Source organism: Tasmannia lanceolata, unplaced genomic scaffold (genome assembly GCF_043159265.1).
Source record: "Tasmannia lanceolata isolate RefF3 unplaced genomic scaffold, GAP_Taslan_0.1 ptg000023l, whole genome shotgun sequence".
Taxonomy (NCBI): Eukaryota; Viridiplantae; Streptophyta; class Magnoliopsida; order Canellales; family Winteraceae; genus Tasmannia; species Tasmannia lanceolata.
The window spans coordinates 18,802,461-18,825,405 of record NW_027518700.1 but is presented as its reverse complement, the minus strand read 5'-3'; the positions used below and the strand labels follow the sequence as shown (position 1 = coordinate 18,825,405).

The 22,945-nt window shown below is 39.1% G+C and overlaps 1 protein-coding gene across 1 annotated transcript; it reads right to left on the bottom strand.

Moving 5' to 3' along the window:
• Positions 1-10,186: 10,186 nt before the first annotated feature.
• On the bottom strand, positions 10,187-22,626 carry LOC143855909 (uncharacterized). Its single transcript, XM_077365960.1, has 6 exons — positions 22,011-22,626; positions 21,652-21,863; positions 20,710-21,559; positions 20,387-20,667; positions 11,695-11,779; positions 10,187-10,881 (listed from the first exon to the last, which is right to left on the bottom strand). Exons 1-6 carry the CDS (start codon positions 22,624-22,626, stop codon positions 10,187-10,189), a joined length of 2,739 nt encoding a protein of 912 aa, XP_077222075.1.
• Positions 22,627-22,945: the final 319 nt, after the last annotated feature.

Below are 22,945 nucleotides of genomic sequence, written 5' to 3'. Positions count from 1 at the left end.
CGTTCACAAACGGGCAATTAGAGAATGAGATATCATTTTCGAATGGATTCTGAAGGGAAAGGACAAAGATCGCTCTCAAACAGTTTTTAGAAGGAGATGAGACGCCGCTCACAAGCGGGTTCAACGAGGATAAGAAGCATTCCCAAATGGACTTGGATAATGAGGCACCGTTCACAAACGGCCTCAAGGAGGATAGAAAACCATTCACAAATGGACTCGAGAAAAGAGGCACCGTTCACAAACGGGCTCAAGGAGAAGACAAGACCATTCACAAATGGACTCGAGAAATGAGGCACCGTTCACAAACGGGCTCAAGGAGGACGATACCATTCACAAATGGATTCGAGAAAAGAGGCACCGTTCACAAACGGGCTCAAGGAGAAGACAAGACCATTCACAAATGGACTCGAGAAATGAGGCACCGTTCACAAACGGGCTCAAGGAGGACGATACCATTCACAAATGGATTCGAGAAAAGAGGCACCATTCACAAACGGGCTCAAGGATAAGACAAGACCATTCACAAATGGACTCGAGAAATGAGGCACCATTCACAAACAGGCTCAAGGAGAAGACGAGACCATTCACAAATGGATTCGAGAAATGAGGCACCGTTCACAAACGGGCTCAAGGAGAAGACAAGACCATTCACAAATGGACTCGAGAAATGAGGCACCGTTCACAAACGGGCTCAAAGAGGACACGAGACCATTCACAAATGGACTCAGAAAATGAGGCACCGTTCACAAACGGGCTCAAGGAGAAGATGAGACCATTCACAAATGGACTCAGAGAATGAGACACCTGTTCACAAACGGGCTTAAGGAAAAGACGAGACCATTCACAAATGGACTCGAGAAACGAGGCACCGTTCACAAACGGGCTCAAGGAGAACATGAGACCATTCATAAATGGACTCGAGAAATGAGGCACCGTTCACAAACGGGCTCAAAGAAACAAGATAGCTTCAACAACGAAGAATTTAGAGATTTTTCATAAACTTGAATTTGACGTAGGATTGGATTTGATAAATTTTTGATTTTTCAGAAATAAGGCACCGTCCACAAACGGGCTCAAGGAGGACATGAGATCATTCACAAATGGACTCAGAAAAATGAGACACCGTTCACAAACGGGTTCAAGGAGAAGACGAGACCATTTACAAATGGACTCGAGAAAAGAGGCACCGTTCACAAACAGGCTCAAAGAAACAAGATAGCTTTGATTGATGAATTCAACAACGAAGAATTTAGAGTTTTTTCATGAACTTGAATTTGACATAGGATTGGATTTGATGAATTTTTGATTTTTCAGAAATAAGGCACCGTCCACAAACGGGCTCAAGGAGGACATGAGACCGTAAATGGACTCAGAAAAATGAGACACCGTTCACAAACGGGTTCAAGGAGAAGACGAGACCATTTACAAATGGACTCGAGAAAAGAGGCACCGTTCACAAACAGGCTCAAAGAAACAATATAGCTTTGATTGATGAATTCAATAACGAAGAATTTAGAGATTTTTCATGAACTTGAATTTGACATAGGATTGGATTTGATGAATTTTTGATTTTTTTGAACTTAATGAAATCGAGGATGTTATAGATCGTGCCTGACAAAGATATCGGAAACTAGGACTTTGACGAATGATGAAACGGCAAACCGAAGAACCATTACTAACAAGAATGGATTAGAAACACTTTTATGAAACTTCAACAAGATTTTTCTCAAAGAGACTGCTGGTCTTGTCTTTGGGGATTTGGATGACTGAAACCTTGAACAAGACACTTGAAATTGGTAATCTAGAACAGCGGCTCTCTTGGATATAATCATGGAAAAGTGGGACTTGCCTCTTGATAGGTGTTTAGATAAACATTTCTTGACCAGGAAAGTATTTAACTAACTGGAAGGAAATTCTGAATTTTAACGGTTCATCTTTCTGAGAAATTGGCTCGACCATCATTGCATCTGAGGCTCTTCCAAGCTTAAGATGCCTTTTTGAGGTATGATCTTTTTACGGAAGCTGGGCTTTCTGATGTTTCCACTTCTGAATTTTTCTGAGCTGATCTTTTTTGAAATGAAGTTGTTTGACTAAATTCTCGAGCTCTTTCAGGTACAATTGAAGGGAGCTGCCTAGGCCGGGCCTCCTTCACCAAGACAGTTACATCATTTGGACATAGGAACGACGATTGACTCTTTCTAAAGAGAAAACTTAGATAAAAGACACTACTCAAAGGATTGAGGAGCTCTGAAGGAATGAACATAGAATAACAACGATTGATTAACTACACTGACAGACACAGTAATGCTTCTGACTTAGTTAACGTTTTATTTGGTAAGTCTATCCTTTCAAAGAATATTTTTTTCAATTGGTAAACACTGGACTTTTTCCTTAAAACAGTAATGCCTCAATGATTTAATTACAACTCCTAGGATTGCTTAGCTCCAATGCCCCCAGTTTTGAGGATGTCACTTGAATTTGTTTGAACTTCAATTGATCTTCAGTCCTGATACCGGCTGTAACCTTCTTATAAATTTGCTTGAACTTCAGTTGATCTTCAGTCTTGATACTGGCTGTAGCCTTCTTATAATGATTCTCTTACCGTGACCAAGTCACCTCTTCAGGGTTTTTAACTTGGCGGACCGTGGTAGCCTTAACTTTTGCCTGAACCGTCTTTCTAGGTTTTCGATTCAGCAGGCTATCCCCTTAGCTTTTGCCTAAGCCGCCCTTTCGGGTTTTCAACTTAACAGGGGAATGATCTTAAATTTTGCCTAAACCGCCCTTTCAGGTTTTCAGTTTAGCAGATCTTCAAACTCCATTTTTTTTTATTCATCATCATTTTTTTTTTTTTGTTTCGGGACCTAGATCATTAGTTCTGAACACCGGAAGGACTTTATAGGTAGGATAGGGCTTTTCAAAGAATAGCTTAAGGTTCAACAAAGATTTCGACCGAACCTGTGAATAGGTTGCCTACATATCCCAAGGTAGGAATCAGGTCGTGTATAGTTCAGGGCGAATGCCCCTAGTTTGAAGATAATTTGTTCGAAGGTTTATTGATTTTTTTTTTTCTTTCTGGAATAATTGACTTCTCTTCTTTAGGAACTTGTCCCTCTTTTTTCTGAAAGGATTGAATTTCTTTTTTTTTTGATTGATTGAATTGCTTTTCTTTTTTGAATCGACCGAACTCAGTTTAACCGAGCTGCCTACGTACCCCAGTGTAGGGATCAGGTATCGCGTAGTTCGGGGGAATGCCCCAAGTTTGATGGGTTTTCAAGAAAATTTGATTTAGGCTCGAAGGGTTTGCAAATCGGTATTCTTTTGACATTGGGTTTTGATTTTGGGATTTAATCGGCCAAAGGAGGCCTTTCGATGTTCAGATTGGGAATCGATCTAGGTTACTAGAGTCCCTCTGGTACTGATTATTTTTTTTTCTCTTTTGTTTTTTTTTTTTTCGCGGAGTTTGACGGCATTTCCAGGTAAGAGATAATGGATCTTCTTCTTTCAAGATTCTAATACGTGCTTTTGACTTTCATAGAGCGAAACTTGTTCTTTGACATCCTCCATCTATGGATTCGTACTCTCGATATCTGATGATCACTTTTCATTGTTTGCTTTTGAACTTTTCATCTTGAATTTGTTGGCTTTATGAATTTGAGAACCAAGATCATTGATTGGAAATATGAAAGTTGTTTCCACTCTATGCCCCTTGTATAGCATATATCTTCTCACTTTCTTCATTTTCTTTGAGCTTTCCATCTATGTCTTGCCCCTGGTATCGGTTGTAGCTTTTCTAGACAATCTTCTTATTCTTGAAATAATTTTATCAATTCTTCACACTCTTTAGAGGGTAATGTATTTTCAATCGGCATTCACTGAATCAAAGTTTCAGTGCCAGTGTTTATCATTTCAATTTCATCTTTGAAAGGTTGGGATTGGCGCTCCTCCTCTCGTTCAAGTAATTGCTGTGACTCAAGTGGAGTTTCGTCAATTTTGTCCTCATTTGAGGAGGGAGTCTTATTTTAAGATCAGAAGCACACTTAAGAACAGACACAAGTGAACTTTTTGGAACTGACTGAAATTTTATTTAAAGAAAAGCTATTACATCAGACGACCTATCCTGAACATGCTCACGATTCACAACTCTAAATAAGAAAGAGAAACAGAAGATAACTTGCCTGGACTAGGCATTGACCTTTAACTGTAAGACCGGACTCAACAATTATACTGACCATGATGACTGACTCAACATAAAATAGTAAGTGACTAAAACTTTAACTGCTGCAACTGTTTGGCGTTGAAGGCTCGGCGAAGGCTGGTTCGTTCTGAACATCATCATGGCTGATACTTTCAATTTTGGACAATGATGACTGATTCGCATAGGGAAATGCCCCTAGCTCAATGATTCTGAGAGTGAACTCTGAAGGACTTAGCAAAATAATCTTGAAAAAGGTAGCCCCTAGAGGAGGAACAGACCAGGGGTACAAGCAAGATTGGATTATCTGGACCAGGCATGATCAGATCATGAGAACGCATAATCGAAAGATTGTGAGATTCTGCATCTGCCAGTTAGGGGATGGCATGAAGATACGATCGAATCGTATGACAGAAGAACGAAAGACGCACGATCAAAAGATTAGATGAGATAGCATAAGATTGCTTTCAACGGATAGATCATGAATGACTAATCCTATGAGATCTTTGAAAATTATGGGATTTATATCCTAACCCAAAGGGAAATTTTTTTTTTTTTTTTTTCACATTTTATCAGTGTTACCTGAAGGCATCAACCCTAATCCTAATCTATCGGAGTGGAGAGAGAATCTCGACTCATGACTTTGTTCGTGTATCTAAGGACCGATCGTGACCATTGGAAGATGGACCACGGCCTAATCTAGACACCAATGGGTAGGATATCCTAAACTAGGCTCACACACATGATGCACATGTGTTCGTATACTACATGCATGTGTGGGTTAATCTAGGGGTAAGGCCAAGAGTTCCCTTAGCGCGAATCCCTGTTCGATATACTGTACCAGTGTCCGGCGTATCAGTACGTGAACAAGAGATCCGTTTACGTACCATAAAGGTACTGGGCTAAGGGTGGAATGCTTCTCTAGCACAGAGGCACCAGGTGATGAAATCCCAGTCAACCATGCTAGATAACACTCCGGGTTCCTAAAATAGGACGTGTGTGCACGTGAGATGCAAGAGTTTAGATGCAAGTGATGTAAGTGTGTGCAATATGTTTGCGCAATCTATGATGCCCTCAGGTTTTGTTAGGTTAAGTTCGAGTAAAATGTGATGAGAAAATAAAACAAGACAAACTAATCTAACAAGTATAGAGTTTTTATGAGCCAGTTAAATTAAATTCAAATGAATTATCTTTTGAAATTTTAATGAAGTTAGGTGGTCCCCAGCAGAGTCGCCAGACTGTGGTACCCTGATCCCGCGAGAGGGGTGTGGGGCGCGAGCCGCCGCTCTCTCTCTCTTGGTCTCTCGTATCCACGCGATTGGCGTGTGCATTTTATTATTGATTTGAATTAATCTTTCCTGTGAACTTGGGATCACTAAGGCAATCCGAATTCCACACGAAAGAGACTGACAGAGTCGCCACCTAGATGTGGGATCTAGGACCCGTAATTAACCAGAAATCTAGACTCGCTACCTGGTTACGAGAATGGAAGGTATGGGGAGTTATCCACCACATGCACCATTCTTGCCCGATAATCGGTCTTCGATTCCAAAAGCTAACTCTTTTAAATTTATTTTAAATGGCTCATTCAACTCTATGTTAATGTGCGAACTAAGTGACATGCATCCTATGATCTAATTTCAATGTGAATCCTAAATGTGTATCTTGATTTATTAATTTGTCTGGATTCAATCTAAGTGAAAGTTCTCCTAGAATTCTAATTTCATGGAAAGTCCTAAGTGATTTGATTAAGTATTTACAAGAAAATTAATATACAAAACACCACAATTTGTTGTGGTGCCGACTCGCGGGTGGTATGCCATCAGACATCCAAGCTGCCTACGTACCCAAGCCTCACTGGGATCAGAGTCGACGTAGTTCGGTGCACCTAAGCTAAGCTACTTATGCCTAACTCAACTAGGACACCGACCTAGACGGGATTGACTGTTTCAACAGTTTTAGGAGAAGTTATTTAATTCAAGTTGAGGATTTTATTATCTTAGGATTTCATCTAAGATGCTATATGATTCTCATCTAAATGCAAATGGTCCCTTAGACTAATGCAGGTTTGCCTACATCCTAGTTTACTAGGCTTGTCCTAGGGAAAGATTGGGTGACTAGTGTAACTAAACCTATGGCACGGTTGCTATACATAGCAAACGTCCGTGATGAGGCTGGACTCCTGACTCTAGGACTCCCTAAAACCTAAGACTCCCTAAAACTTAGGACACGACACGACACGACACCAGTGTTCCTAAATTGGGCTCTAAGGGTTCCTAAAGGAATTTTGAATCCACCGGCTCTTGGGAATCTCGAATTCTTTTGGGTTTGTGGAAACTTTTAGAGTTTTCTTGAAGCTTTTATTATCTGAAGGTATTTAGTGTGTTTGGTAGCTTTTAAAGTTGTTTATTTAGAAGGTTTTAGTTTCATTTGAAATTTTTAGTGGTCTTTTGGTTAATGGCTTTTAACGGATTTTTATCAGTGGATTTTAAATTGGTGAATTTTAGTTTTGTTAATTTTAGGTTGGATGTACTTTAGATTAATGTCTTTCGATTTTGGTTTGGAAAATGACGTTAACACAACCAAGTTTTGACAATTGCACAAATTCGACAAACGATTGACCATTAAAAGATCTGACAAATGCAGCCCACTAAAACTGTCGTAACTCTTTAACCGCTTGGCCAAATTCAACGTACAAACATGCGTTGGAAAGATCTTTTATAGGGCTACAACTTTGTAGTTCTCCATTGTTTGTAAATCTGTGATTTAGAGGTTCGAATTTGTGTTGCAAACAAAAGGACAGCAACATTAAACTGGAAATGCCTAAAGGTGTGCCGCAACCATTTTGGACTTAACTTTTTAACCGCTCGCTGTCTGATCTAGCACGAATACTCGTTGGAAACGGCACGAAAATATCTACGACTTTGTAGTTAACCATTTCCCACGATTCTGTTGTTTAGAGGTCGAAAAATCTGTTTAAAGTCTAACAGCTAGCACTATGACAGGAATGATATTGGCACCCCCATGTTTTCTTTTGATAGTTCTTATTTTTTTAGTGATTAAAAGACGGTGAATATGAAAAATGGCTTGAATGGGCCTGAGATTAGATTCAAATGGGATGTTTGAAAAAGGGGTTGTTTTTATCTACTTGGCAAGGTGGGGTATGGATATTGGGTTCTTGAGATTGAGTGGGGGCTGTTGTTATCAAATTGGAGTGGGGGCTGTTGTTATCAATTGAAAGATGGAGGTTTTGTAAGCCAAATTAAATGGGTTTTGATAATTCATGTAAAATTCAAGTTTTCTTTCTTGTAAATGTTCAAAATTTTTAATGAATTGTTTTCCCAAAAGAAATCTAAATTCCCTAACAAGCCAATGATTTCAACATCCCATTGCAAATAGGTTCTAATGACCCTGACACATTAATTATATTTAGCATAAGTGAGAACATGACCAAGGCCAAACTAGTACAAAATTAAACATGACATCAACCAAAATATACGCAAAACAACACTCAATCCTACAAATATAGAAAAGAAAATAAAATTCCAAAAGACATACCTTTTTGTAGACGATATTCCATGCAAACTTATGGAGAAGAGGGATTTGGTCTAGAGAGAGGGCTTGAATTTTCTAAGAGAGGGGTTCTCTCCTCTTTTCTTTTTTTTCCTTCTTTTCTTTGGTGAGATGAGAGGGTATTTATAGGAGAATGGGATAGGAGGTTAGGTGAGGTTAGGTGAGGTTAGGTAAGGTTAGGTGAGGTTAGGTGATGTTAGGTGAGGTTAGGTGAGGTTAGGTGAGGTTTGGATGGTTATGATGGGAGGAGAGGTTAGGTGAGGTTAGGTGAGGTTTGAATGGTTAGGATGAGAGGAGAGGTTAGGTGGTTTTGGATGGTTAGACCCAGGTCATGATCTGCCATTGATCTAACGATTTACGGAAATCGGGTCTCGGAATGGAATCAGGGTCCGGGCTATGAAGTGACCCTAGCTTATTTTGTCCCGATTGATGATCCGTAAAGTCAGATCAAGATATTAATGACCTAAAACATATAAATCAATGATAGAGGGGGTTCTCACATGGATTTAACACACTAATTTATTTGTTGATTAAAACAAAACAAAATGGGGTGTCTACAATATCATAACTCAGTCCATATTCAGAATTAGGGTATCACAAGATAAACTCTAAACATAAACATATCTCACGGAAACAAGTTTCGAGGATACAAAATAGAATTATAGCTTTATCAGTAAAATCATTTATCTGAAAGGAATGGGGTCTGAAAGAAAGGATCCCCCTTGGATTCTCATCAGTTGTGGATCTTAGAAGGATAGAAACTCTTATAGCAATTGCGTATAAAGAGAATCAAAGAATATGAAATATTCACATCTAGTATATCAAAAGAGAATCAATGGAGAAAACTCTTACATATAGCAAAAGAGAATCAATGGAAGAAAACCCTTACATATAGCAAAAGAGAATCAATGGAAGAAAACCCTTACATATGGCAAAAGAGAATCAATGGAAGAAAACCCTTACATATAGTTTTCCGGTCACAGGTTTGTTTGAGCTTACACCTTGGAGTGGATAACTTGTAAATATATTCTAATTTTATCAAATTCATGTTTTAAGGCAGTGTCCTTTCTGTCCAGGTAATGTCCATCTATGTCCAAAATAATGTTCCCTGTGTTCAGTGTTCTTTCTATTAAATTTTTAAGATCATGGGGCCCAGCATGCACTATTCATATGGACCCCACATGTTACTATTCATGTGGACCCCACAGGTTACTATGCTCAGCAGTTCGCCTTTCTTTGATTAAAGTTTACTTTACGGTTACCATGCTAGCATTTCACCGTTCAAATAAGATGGGCTACTATGCTCAGCAGTTCGCCTTTCTTTGATTAAAGTTTACTTTACGGTTACTCTGCTAGCATTTCACCGTTCAAATAAGATGATAAAACTTGCATAATCTATAGCGAGTTATCGCCTCTTATGCATGCTTTATCCTAATATTTACATAGGTGGTAGAACCAATCATATTACCCATAATAAATACTTTAACTATATGAAAGACTTACCTTGGTAGTGATGAAGTGGATTTCCTTTTCCTTCTCCTCTCTCTCTTACTCTTTCTTCTCTCTTCGTTCTCTTTTCTCTCTCTCTTTTTTTTTTCTTCTTCTTCTGTTCCTCTATTTATAGGTATTTTTTTTTCAACTACAGTCTTAAATTCACAACTACTCTCTTAAATGCTTTTACAAAAATATAGGAATAGTAAAGGTATAAATAAATGAATAGTAAAGGCTGCTTGAATAGTAACAGGATGATTAATATTATTTAATTATTATTTTCGTCGGTGAAACGCAACTACTCATTAATGATAGTGGTTGTGGAGTGACCCGCTTAACCAATGAGTTAATGAAAGTGGTTGCGGTGTGTCCTTCTGGTAGTTGTTCCCACTAGTGATGGGTCCCGCTGGCGTTGGGTCCCGCTATTTGTGGGTCCTGCTTGTTGTGGGTCCCACTGGTAGTAGGACCCGCTTGTGTGGGGCTCGCTGATGTGGGACCTGCTTGTGAATAGTACTCGGTGGGTCCTACTGTGAATAGTAATTTTGAATAGTTTATCTCAATAGTGAACTTGCATAGTATTTCTGCATAGTAATCTTGCATAGTGACTATTATGAATAGTAATTATGAATAGTGACTATTGGTAATTTTTAATATGTGTAAGTATCTTCTCATTTTTAGTTGACATCTGGGGCGGTGGTTTAGTGGTAGGAAGCCGTTCAATCCTCGCTCAGCGTTGGGTTCGAATCGCGTACGCCCCATTATGCCAGATGTCCTCATGCCCGATTAACTCGGGGAAAAATGAGTAATGGCCGATGATTACCCACCTATGAGGCCATTTTTATTTATTTGTATATATATATATATATATTTTACCGGTTATTACATTCTACCCCCCTTAAAAAAAATTTCGTCCTCGAAATTTTACGTACCTTAAGAAGTAAATAGATGAGGATACTTTTGTTTCATCTCCTCCTCCGGTTCCCATGTTGCTTCCTCGGTGGCTTGGCTCCTCCACAGAATCTTCACCAGTGATATTCTTTTTGTCCGAAGAATTTGTTCCTTTCGATCAAGGATTTGTACTGGTTGCTCTTCATAAGACAAATCTTGTTCCAACTGCATTGGTTCTGTTTGCAGTACATGTGATGGGTCCGCCAAGTATTTCCTTAAAAGTGAGACGTGAAACACATTGTGAACATGTGACAAGGCTGGTGGCAAAGCTACACGGTATGATACTGGTCCAATTCGTTCAAGTATTTCGTATGGTCCAATATATCTGGGACTGAGCTTCCCTTTCTTTCCGAACCTTATCACACCCTTCCAAGGTGATACTTTTAAGAATACACGGTCACCCACTGCAAACTCCAGGTCTCGACGTCGATGATCGGCGTAGCTCTTCTGTCTGCTTTGAGCCGTCCTCATATGTTGTTGGATCATACGTACTTTGTCAGTACTTTCTTGTACTAACTCTGGGCCTAGAAGTTTTCTTTCTCCGACCTCATCCCAACACGTCGGTGTTCTACACCTCTTACCATAGAGAGCTTCATAGGGTGCACTCTCTATACTAGAGTGATAACTGTTATTATAAGAAAATTCAACCAATGGTAAGTGTTGGTCCCAATTACCTTGGAAGTCTATTATGCAAGCTCTAAGCATATCCTCCAGTGTCTGAATTGTCCGTTCGGATTGACCATCTGTTTGAGGATGAAAGGCAGTGCTGAAGTTCAACTTTGTCCCCCAATGCTTTTGTATACTCCTCCAAAAATTAGATGTAAAGCACGGGTCACGATCAGACACAATGGATGCTGGTATGCCGTGTAAACGGACTACTTCTTTGATGTAGAGCTTCGCCAATTGTTCTAAGGAAAAATTTTCTCGTATTGGGATAAAATGAGCTACCTTCGTCAGTCGATCAATGATGACCCATATTGCGTCATTTCCTTTCGTAGTCCTCGGTAGTCCCGTAACGAAATCCATTGCTATCATATCCCACTTCCATATAGGCACCTCTAGTGGTTGTAAGGCTCCCTTTGGTAGCTGTCGTTCTGCTTTAACTTGTTGTCAAACCAAGCATGTAGACACGAACTCAGCAATCTCTCTCTTCATATTATTCCACCAATAATGGGTTCGAAGATCTCGATACATCTTCGTACTCCCTGGGTGTATGGAGAATGCCGAACTATGTGCCTCAGTTAGCAACTTCCTTCTTAATTCTGGATCGGAGGGCACACACAGTCTTGTGTTGAATCTTAAGATGTCATCTTTATCAACATTGAATTCGGAAAGTTTGCCTTTCCGAACTGCTTCGATCTTTCCTTGTAATTCAGGATCATCAACTTGAGTGGCCTTGATTTTCTCCAATAGTGATGGTTGAGCAACCATCTGTGCTATGTAGCCCTTGGTTCGCGGTTCTACTATTTCCATATCCAGTTTTCTCAGATCTTGGAGTAAATGCTTTTGAGTGGTTAGCATTCTTGCCAAGGTTCCGGAAGTTTTTCTACTCAATGCATCTGCCACTACATTCGCCTTTCCAGGATGATAATGAATGGTGCAGTGAAATACTCAAGAGGGGGGGTGAATTGAATTTAACTCAATATTAGGTCTTTTGAAAATTATCTATAAACCCTAATTGGAATTTTTCTTCACTTAATTAAATATTTGGTTAGTGCAAATATAATTGAAAGAACAAAGTGAAATGCCAAACCAAAACAATAATGGAAATGCAAGAGTGAGAAATGACACACCGATATATAGTGGTTCGGCCAACGGCCTACTCCACTCTACTCAAGGTCGCACTTGAGGGATTCCACTATTGGAGACCTCCACGATGCCCGGCTCCGAGGCGGTTACAATTCCAAGGGATATTAAACAAGGATGCCCTTACACCTTTACAAAGACTCTCCTTCTCCGCCGAGTTCTAAGCGGTTGCTCTCTAGGGAATTAAAAAAGGAATGCCCTAGCCACCTATACAAGATTTGAAAGAGAATAGCTTGGCTTCTTCTTGAAAGCTTGATGCTCTTTGTAGACCCTTGATTGCTCTTCAAAGATGGTGATTTGCAAGTGAAAGCACTACTATATCCAAACTCAAAAGATTCACAAGTGAAAGGCAAGTTTGGGATGAAAAACAAAAACTCAAGCTAAAATGGATTGCAAATGTTTTTGATGCTTAAGGATGTTTTTCAAAGATCAAGAGAGAGTGAAAAACTTCTCTACATGTTGTATATATAACCACACCAAAGAATATGACCGTTTGGGGGTGGACATATCAAAAACCAACAATTAATTTGAATCCCAACGGCTATTTTTTAGTCTGTCGCGAGGTTCTCGGAGTTCCGAGAACCATTCTCGGAGTTCCGAGAATTCTCAGAGTTCCGAGAAATATTCTCGGAGTTCCGAGACAACGGCCAGAAGAAATAAAATTTCTACTGGACCATTTCTCAGAGTTCCGAGAAATTGTCTCGGAGTTCCGAGAAAGTGTCCAGATGCTACTGGACCTTTTCTCGGAGTTCCGAGGGAACTCTCGGAGTTCCGAGAAGCCTAAAAATCCGCAGTTTTTGATTTTTATTGCAAATTTGATTTTTAGCTTTTGGAACTCAACTCCTATGGTTATTTTGGAATGTTTATGAGGGTCCCAACATGTTGGTCCACCACATAACCATTCACTAATGCATTTTAAGTTCTTAAGTGTTCTTTGAAAACCAAGTTGAAAACACTTTGCCTTGACTTGGAAATCTAAAGAGAAAGGATGTACAATGATACCTATGCAATCTTCAACTTCTCTTTAGTCTTGGTTTTCAATTGATCTTCCATCTTGTGTATGCTTGCTTGAGAGATGAGGTGAGCTTCACTTAGCTCCTTTGACTCTTGTATGGGATATCTCCAAGCATGACCATGTTGTGTGTTGGTTTCTTCAATGATCAATCCTATCTCAAACACAACACTTCGAAGCAAATTGATTAGTATTCAAAAAAACACAATCAATTATGTTTAGAATCATCAAAACAAGATAGGAGAGTAGACCCTTGGGCTTACAATCTCCCCCTTTTTGATGATGACAAACAAAATTGATTATGAGGTGTGTGTGGAGTGACATAGTAGGCAAGTGAATACTAGAACTCCCCCTCAATATATGCACACATATAAATGATACAAGTTATAAGCAAGTGGTGGATATAGTCAATTGAATAGATAATCAATTTCAAACTTCTCCCCCTTTTGTCATCGACAGAAAGGGTGTAAAAAAAAATAGGAGTGGATAACTCCCCCTGAATCAATGCTTATGGTATAAAATTATATAACCAAGTAATGCACATATACCTGTTCATGATCGAGATGTTGACATATGTCAAGATGTTAGGTATTTTAATTAAAGTGAAGATACCTCTCCAACTTAGAAAAACTAAGAAGGCTAAGAATATCAATTGAGTGATTTTTATGATTAAAAATTTGACATCTCATTCATGCAGATACTACCAAACAAAGATTATATATATAAATACTATATAGATAAGCTGGTTAAAGGCACAAAGTATTTATTTGGCAATTTCTTTGATTTGATCCGCACTCCATATGTTTAAGGCACTTCGGATATAGCAAATTCTATCATCACTAAGGGGTTTTGTAAAGATATCCGCTAATTGTTCTTCAGTGTTGATATATTTTAAGCAAATATCCCCTTTTTGTGAGTGATCTCTGATGAAGTGGTGCCTAATCTCAATGTGTTTTGTTCTTGAGTGTTGTATGGGGTTCTTTGTTAAGCTTATAGCACTAGTATTGTCACATTGGATGAGAATATTTTCCATTTTGATTGCATAGTCCATCAATGTGCTTTTCATCCATAGGACTTGAGCACAGCAAGCTCCAGCTGCCACATATTCTGCTTCTGTTGTGGACAGAGCTACTGAATTTTGCTTCTTGCTAAACCATGAAACAAGTGATTTACCCAAGAATTGGCAAGTCCCACTAGTGCTTTTCCTATCTACTCTACATCCAGCAAAGTCTGCATCTGAATATCCGATGAGAGTGAAGGAAGATGATCTTTCATACCACAGTCCTAGACTTTGGGTTCCTTTTAAGTACTTGAAGATCTTCTTAACTGCCGATAGGTGAGATTCTTTAGGATCCGATTGAAATCGAGCACAGAGACAGACAGTAAACATAATGTCTGGTCTGCTGGCTGTCAAATAGAGCAAACTACCTATCATACCCCTATACAGTTTCTGATCCACAGATTTGCCAAATTCATCTTTTTCTAGCTTAGCAGTAGTATTCATGGGAATTCTTGATGTCTTACTGCTATCCATGCCATACTTCTTTAATAACTCCTTTGTATATTTTTCTTGATTTAAAAATATTCCATTTTTGTATTGTTTAATTTGAAGTCCTAAGAAGTAGGTTAACTCTCCCATCATGCTCATTTCAAATTCATTTTTCATTAAGGTTGCAAATTCATCACACAATTTTTGATTAGTTGAGCCACAGATGGTATCATCCACATAGATTTGGACAAGGAGGATATCATGATTTTCTCTTTTGATAAATAAGGTTTTATCCACCTTTCCCATCTCAAATCCCTTTTCAACTAAGAAAGTGCAAAGCCTCTCATACCAAGCTCTAGGAGCTTGCTTTAATCCATATAAAGCTTTATCAAGCCTGAAGACATGATTTGGATGTTTGAAGTCTTCAAAACCTGGAGGTTGCTCAACATACACTTCCTCTTGGATATAGCCATTTAGGAAGGCACTTTTGACATCCATTTGATATAGTTTAAATCCTTTATGAGATGCATATGCCAAAAGTATCCTAATAGCCTCCATACGGGCAACAGGAGCAAATGTCTCATCATAATCTATCCCTTCCTCCTGATTGTACCCTTGGGCTACAAGCCTAGCTTTATTCCTAGTGATAATTCTATTTTCATCCAATTTATTTCTATACACCCATCTCGTGCCAATGACTGGATGATCACTAGGTCTAGGTACTAGCCTCCACACTTTGTTCCTTTCGAATTGACTTAGCTCTTCTTGCATAGCCATCAACCAATATTCATCCTTTTCAGCTTCCTTGATGGATTTTGGTTCTAATTCGGATAGGAACGCCAGATTGTTACTCACACTACGATAGTATGATCTAGTTCTTACTGGCAATGTGGCATCACCTAAGATTTGGGATTCAGGATGATCTACCAATGTTCTCCTATCCCTAGGCAATGAGTCATCATTTTTATTTTCTACTTCCTCACTAGGTAATGTATGACTTGTTGATGCATGAGGAGGAGCACTCAATTTTGGAAAAATATGTTCAACGGGTTCATCCTCATCATGTGGCATTTCTTGAGGTGTTGGCTCTCTTTCATCAAATGTCACATGCATGGATTCTTCTACTACTAGGGTTCTCCTATTAAATACTCTATATGCTTTGCTATGAGAAGAATACCCTAAGAATATTCCATCATCCGACTTCTTATCAAATTTATGTAAATTATCTCTAATGTTCAAAATGAAGCATTTACATCCAAACACTCTAAAATAGCTTATATTTGGTTTCAAGTTTTTCCAAAGCTCATAAGGTGTTTTCTTAGAGATTGGCCTTAAGTATACCCTGTTTATGATATAGCAAGCGGTGCTAACCGCTTCCGCCCAAAAATATCTAGGGAGATCATTTTCATGCAACATTGTTCTAGCCATTTCTTGGAGAGTTCGATTCTTTCTTTCTACTACTCCATTTTGTTGAGGTGTTCTAGGTGCGGAAAAATTATGTTTAATGCCATGTTCATTACAGTAAGTGTCAAAGTGTACATTTTCAAATTCCGTTCCATGATCACTTCTAATGTGGGAGATGGCAACACCTTTTTCATTTTGAATTTGATTGCATAATGTTAGGAAGTTTTCATAAGTTTCATCTTTATGTCCTAGAAATATGACCCATGTGAATCGTGAGTAGTCATCAACAACTACAAACACGTACCTCTTTCCACCTAGGCTACTAGTCTTCATTGGTCCAAAAAGATCCATATGAAGTAGCTCCAAAGGGTAGGAAGTTGAAATCATATTTTTAGGTGCAAAAGAGCTTTTCAATTGTTTTCCTAATTGACAAGTTCTACAAATGTGATCCTTGATGAATTTGAACTTAGGCAATCCTCTAACACTTTCTTTTGAGGAGAGGGTCGAAATGAGATCCATTCCGGCATGACCCAACCTCCTATGCCATAGCCAAGAATCCTCACTAATGGCATTTAGACAAGTCACTTTTTGGAGTCTAAGATCATCTAGTCCAATTGTATAAATGTTATTGTCTCTAGACCCTATGAATTTTACTTCTCCATTTATCTTATTTTTAACAATGCATTTGTCGGGATTGAAGACAACTTCAAAACCATTATCACATAATTGACTAATGCTAATAAGATTATGGGACAAGCCATCAACAAAGAGTACATCATGTATGGGAGAGGTAGAGTTACCTATGGTGCCTTCACCTTTGACTTTTCCTTTCTTATCATCTCCAAAGGTAACTTCTCCACCATCCTTGAGTGATAGGGATGCGAATTGAGTGAGATCTCCGGTCATGTGTCTAGAGCATCCACTATCAAGGTACCATGTGTTCCTCTTGTTGTGGCTTTTAAGGCATACCTACATAGGAATAGGCAAGTGAGATCCCTTAGGTACCCAAATCTTCCTAATCTTGCTATGTTCATTTGTTTTCACTTTAGAGTTCAATTTGATCTTATCTTGTTTAGCATGCAAGCAAGCAACTTTATAATGACCTAACAATCCACAATAAAAGCAAATTTTGGTACTACTAGAGGAAGTCTTTTCAAGTTTGTTTTTATAGTTAGATATTGTGGTATTCCATCTATGTCCAAGTCCACTTTTGTCACTTGACATTCTTTGAAGATTTACAAGTTTATCCAATTTTAATGAACTATTTTCAAATTTTTCAAAGAGTTTCTTGAGTTCATCATATTCAAAAGATAGTTTACCGTTTTCATGCTTTAGTTTGTTATTTTCAATAGAGAGATTTTGTCGATTTTCATTCAAAGTCTTAATGGTAGCATTTAGCTCATGAATCTCTACTTTGCATTTTTCATTTTCATTATCTAAGAATTCATGATCCTTTTTTAACCAACCAAATTCTTTTGTCATGTTAGCAAGAGAATTTTCAAGTGATGCAATTTTATCAAATTGAATTTCAAGTTCATCATTTGCACTTTGTAAGGAATCTAAAACTTCTTGTAAGATAATGACATCATTTAAAGTGTTTACCTCATTGTTATCATTTGTTGAGGCCATGAAGCACACATTTCTTGCCAATAGGCAATCTTCCCCATCATTTTGTTCGCCTTCGCTTTCAATCTCCTCATCCCATGTGGCGGACATTCCTTTCTTGCCTTCTCTTCTCTTGAAGCGGTTGTTTGAAGTAGGTTCATTGTTGAGTGGACAATCCGGGCGAATGTGTCCAAGCTTCTTGCAACCGTAACATCGGGGTTGAGAAGATCCATCACCAACTTCTTCTTTCTTCTTGAATGGAGGATTGGTCCTTCTATTTCTCATGCCTCCCATGTTTCTTTGCAAGAACTTGATCCTTCTTGTTAGGAGAGCTACTTCATCCTCGATGTCTTCCTTTGCATCTTCACTTTCACCTACATTACAAGCAAAAGCAATTCCTTTTCCTTTTTCGATTTTAGTTTCGATTTCGGGTGCTTTTGTTTTGAAAATCATTTCATGTGTGATCAAGGACCCTATAAGTTCATCTAGGTTCAAAGTGTTCATGTCCTTGGCTTCGGTGATTGCGGAGGTTTTGGATTCCCAAGACAAAGGTAAGGACCTAAGAATTTTAGTTACTAAATCTCTATTGGAAAATTGTTTTCCAAGTCCCCTTAATCCATTTACAAGGTTGGTGAATCTAGTGTACATGTCGGCAATTGTTTCATCGGGTGTCATTTGAAAAAGTTCGTATTGCCGAAAAATATGGTTCATTTTAGATTCTTTAACTTGATTGGTTCCTTCATGGGTGACTTCTAGAGTGTCCCAAATTTCCTTAGCCGAATTCAAATTTGATACTCTATTGAATTCTCCGGGAGATAGAGCACAAATGAGAGAATTCATGGCTTTGGCATTATAATTCGAAGCTTGTTGTTCGGCTTCGGTCCAATCATTTAAATTTCTTGTGGGTAGGATATATTCATTATTAATTGCTCTCTACATTTGATAGTCTTGAGTTAAAAAGATTTTCATTTTAGTTTTCCAAAAACCATAATTTGTACCATCAAAATAGGGTGGCCTAGTGTTTGAATAACCTTCATGATGTTGAGGGTAGTTTGCCATTTTTGAATCTTTACTCTAAACCGGTTAGGGTTTTCAAAAAAAATAGAGACGAGGCTTTGATACCAATTGAAATACTCAAGAGGGGGGGTGAATTGAATTTAACTCAATATTAGGCCTTTTGAAAATTATCTATAAACCCTAATTGGAATTTTTCTTCACTTAATTAAATATTTGGTTAGTGCAAATATAATTGAAAGAACAAAGTGAAATGCCAAACCAAAACAATAATGGAAATGCAAGAGTGAGAAATGACACACCGATATATAGTGGTTCGGCCAACGGCCTACTCCACTCTACTCAAGGTCGCACTTGAGGGATTCCACTATTGGAGACCTCCACGATGCCCGGCTCCGAGGCGGTTACAATTCCAAGGGATATTAAACAAGGATGCCCTTACACCTTTACAAAGACTCTCCTTCTCCGCCGAGTTCTAAGCGGTTGCTCTCTAGGGAATTAAAAAAGGAATGCCCTAGCTACCTATACAAGATTTGAAAGAGAATAGCTTGGCTTCTTCTTGAAAGCTTGATGCTCTTTGTAGACCCTTGATTGCTCTTCAAAGATGGTGATTTGCAAGTGAAAGCACTACTATATCCAAACTCAAAAGATTCACAAGTGAAAGGCAAGTTTGGGATGAAAAACAAAAACTCAAGCTAAAATGGATTGCAAATGTTTTTGATGCTTAAGGATGTTTTTCAAAGATCAAGAGAGAGTGAAAAACTTCTCTACATGTTGTATATATAACCACACCAAAGAATATGACCGTTTGGGGGTGGACATATCAAAAACCAACAATTAATTTGAATCCCAACGGCTATTTTTTAGTCTGTCGCGAGGTTCTCGGAGTTCCGAGAACCATTCTCGGAGTTCCGAGAATTCTCGGAGTTCCGAGAAATATTCTCGGAGTTCCGAGACAACGGCCAGAAGAAATAAAATTTCTACTGGACCATTTCTCGGAGTTCCGAGAAATTGTCTCGGAGTTCCGAGCTCGGAGCTCCGAGAAAAATTCTCGGAGTTCCGAGAAGCCTAAAAATCCGCAGTTTTTTATTTTTATTGCAAATTTGATTTTTAGCTTTTGGAACTCAACTCCTATGGTTATTTTGGAATGTTTATGAGGGTCCCAACATGTTGGTCCACCACATAACCATTCACTAATGCATTTTAAGTTCTTAAGTGTTCTTTGAAAACCAAGTTGAAAACACTTTGCCTTGACTTGGAAATCTAAAGAGAAAGGATGTACAATGATACCTATGCAATCTTCAACTTCTCTTTAGTCTTGGTCTTCAATTGATCTTCCATCTTGTGTATGCTTGCTTGAGAGATGAGGTGAGCTTCACTTAGCTCCTTTGACTCTTGTATGGGATATCTCCAAGCATGACCATGTTGTGTGTTGGTTTCTTCAATGATCAATCCTATCTCAAACACAACACTTCGAAGCAAATTGATTAGTATTAAAAAAAACACAATCAATTATGTTTAGAATCATCAAAACAAGATAGGAGAGTAGACCCTTGGGCTTACATGCAGTCATAATCCTTTAGTAACTCTAGCCACCTTCTTTGTCTCATCTTCAGCTCCTTCTGGGAAAATATGTATTTGAGACTCTTGTGATCAGTATAAATTTCACACTTTTCCCTGTAGAGATAATGTCGCCAGATCTTCAGTGCAAAGATTACTGCCGCCAATTCCATATCATGCGTGGGGTAGTTTTGCTCGTGGTATTTTAGTTGGCCTGATGCATAAGCTATAACTTTATCATTTTGCATTAATACGCAGCCGAGCCCTTCCTTTGATGCGTCACTGTAGTCACAAATCCTCCGGTTGGTGTTGGTAATGCTAGCACAGGTGCGCTGACGAGTCTCTTCTTTAACGTTTGGAAGCTTTCCTCGCATTCTTTGGTCCAGATAAACTTCACGCCTTTCCGAGTTAATTTCGTTAATGGATTTGCTAATCGAGCGAAGTTTTCCACGAACCTTCTATAATAGCTGGCAAGTCCCAAGAAACTCTGAATTTCTGTTGCTGTCGTGGGTCTTTGCCATTCTTCAACGGCTTTAGTCTTCGCTGGATCCACAGAAATTCCTTCTCGGGTGACTGTGTGACCCAAGAACGCCACTTGCTGTAGCCAGAATTCACATTTACTGAATTTGGCATACAGCTTCTTCTGTCGAAGTGTTTGTAAAACAATCTTCAGATGTTCCTCATGTTCTTCGCGACTCTTAGAATAGACAAGAATGTCGTCGATAAACACCACGACAAACTTGTCAAGATAGTCGTGAAATACTCTGTTCATTAGATCCATGAATACGGCTGGGGCATTCGTTAGTCCGAATGGCATGACAATGAACTCATAATGTCCGTATCGCGTGCGGAACGCCGTCTTTGGAACATCTTCCTTCTTTACTTTCAGTTGGTGGTAACCAGATCTGAGATCGATCTTGGAGAAGTACATGGCACCTTGAAGTTGGTCGAACAAGTCGTCGATTCTGGGCAACGGGTACTTGTTCTTTATTGTGACATTGTTCAGTTCTCGATAATCAATGCACAACCTCATTGATCCATCCTTCTTCTTTACGAACAGGACGGGAGCTCCCCAGGGTGATACACTGGGCCGGATGAATCCTTTGTCTAATAGTTCTTGCAGTTGCTTCTTTAGTTCCTCCAATTCTATCGGCGCCATTCGATATGGTCTTTTGGATATTGGATTTGCTCCCGGTACTAGCTCGATAGAGAACTCCAGTTCTCGATTCGGTGGGGCTCCTGGTAGATCGTCAGGGAATACATCCACGTACTTTTGCACAATAGGCACGTCCTCCAATTTCATCTTCTTTTTACTCGTGTCCACAACTTGAACTTGAGCGAGATATCCTTCACAGCCCTGTTTTAATAATCGTCTTGCCTGCAACGATGATATTAGTGCTGGAGTTTTGTTTCTGTCAAGGCTTTTATATAGGGTTGATAAGGAATAGTAAACCTGACTTCTTTCCTGTAACAGTCTATATTGGCATGGTTTAAAGTCAACCAATCCATTCCTAATATAACATCGAATTCTAAAATAGGTAAGGAGATAAGATCTACCGATAAGTTTCTACCACAAATATCAACAGAGCATGCTCCATAAACTCCTGATGTAACTAGAGAATTTCCACCAGGCGTTTTAACAGAAAGTTCAAGATCTAACTTCTGAAGTGGTATGCTCAAATGCTTGGCAAACTTTGGTGAAACGAAAGAATGCGTAGAGCCAGAATCAAATAATATATGTGCATTCTTCGAACTTACAGACAAAGTACCTGTCACCACATCATTCGTTGCCTCCACTTCAGCAGTTGTGATAGCAAAAGTACGGGCCTATCCCCTTGGCTGTTGTTGTTGTTGTCGACCTCCTCCTACTGCTCTAGGCTTGGTGCATTGATTTGAATAGTATCCCATTTCGTTACAATTGAAACACTTGATGTATGGGTGAGCATTCAGAGTCTGCTTGAGGGTTGGCTGACTGTTCCGAGTCAAAGTTGGATTTTGTTCCCGTTTTGGGACCGTCTTGCAGTCCTTTGCCACATGTCCTTCCATTCCGCATCGGAAGCATTTTCGTGTCCCCACGTAACAGACACCTCCATGTCTCTTTCCACATTTTGAGCAATGTTGCTGGTCTCCTGCTTCCTTGACATTAGGTCTCTTTGTTCCAGATCCTCCTGGTTGGCTTTCATTCGTTCTCTTTATGCCGGTCAACTTGTTTTTGGACTGCTGAAAGTCCAAATGTTCAATTTCCACTTTCAAAGCACATCTCACCACGGCTTCGTAGCTTTGAAAATCTAAAGCTGCTAATGCTCGCCTGACACTAGGCTTTAATCCGTATTGGAATTTGTCCACCTTACTTTGAACGTCAGTCACTAGGTGGGTTGCATATCGAGCCAGTCTTGTGAATTTTGCTTCATATTGGGAGACTGTCTCTCCCTCTTCTTGCTTTAATGAAATAAATTCTCTTACTAGCTGAGCTTTTAGTGGTTGTGGGAAGTATTTTTCGAGGAAGATTCTTTTGAATTCATTCCAACACATTGCGTTCATTTCTTCTTCGGTTTTTGTATTTCGGACTAAATTCCACCACTGATCTGCGTCACCGTCCAATCTATACGTTGCCAATCTTACACGTTGTTGGCTAGTGCAGTCAATCACTGAAAAGATCTTTTCGATGGAGTGAATCCATCTTTCAGCTTATAAGGGATCTGTAGCTCCCGAGAAGGCAGCATGATGTTGCCTTATAAACTGTTCCAGTATAGCTCCTTCGTTTTGAAGTGGGGCAGATGGGGCTCGTTGTTGGTTCATGTTTGCTGTCATTGCTTGGGCTAGCTGTGCCAATGCAGTGGCAACGGCATCA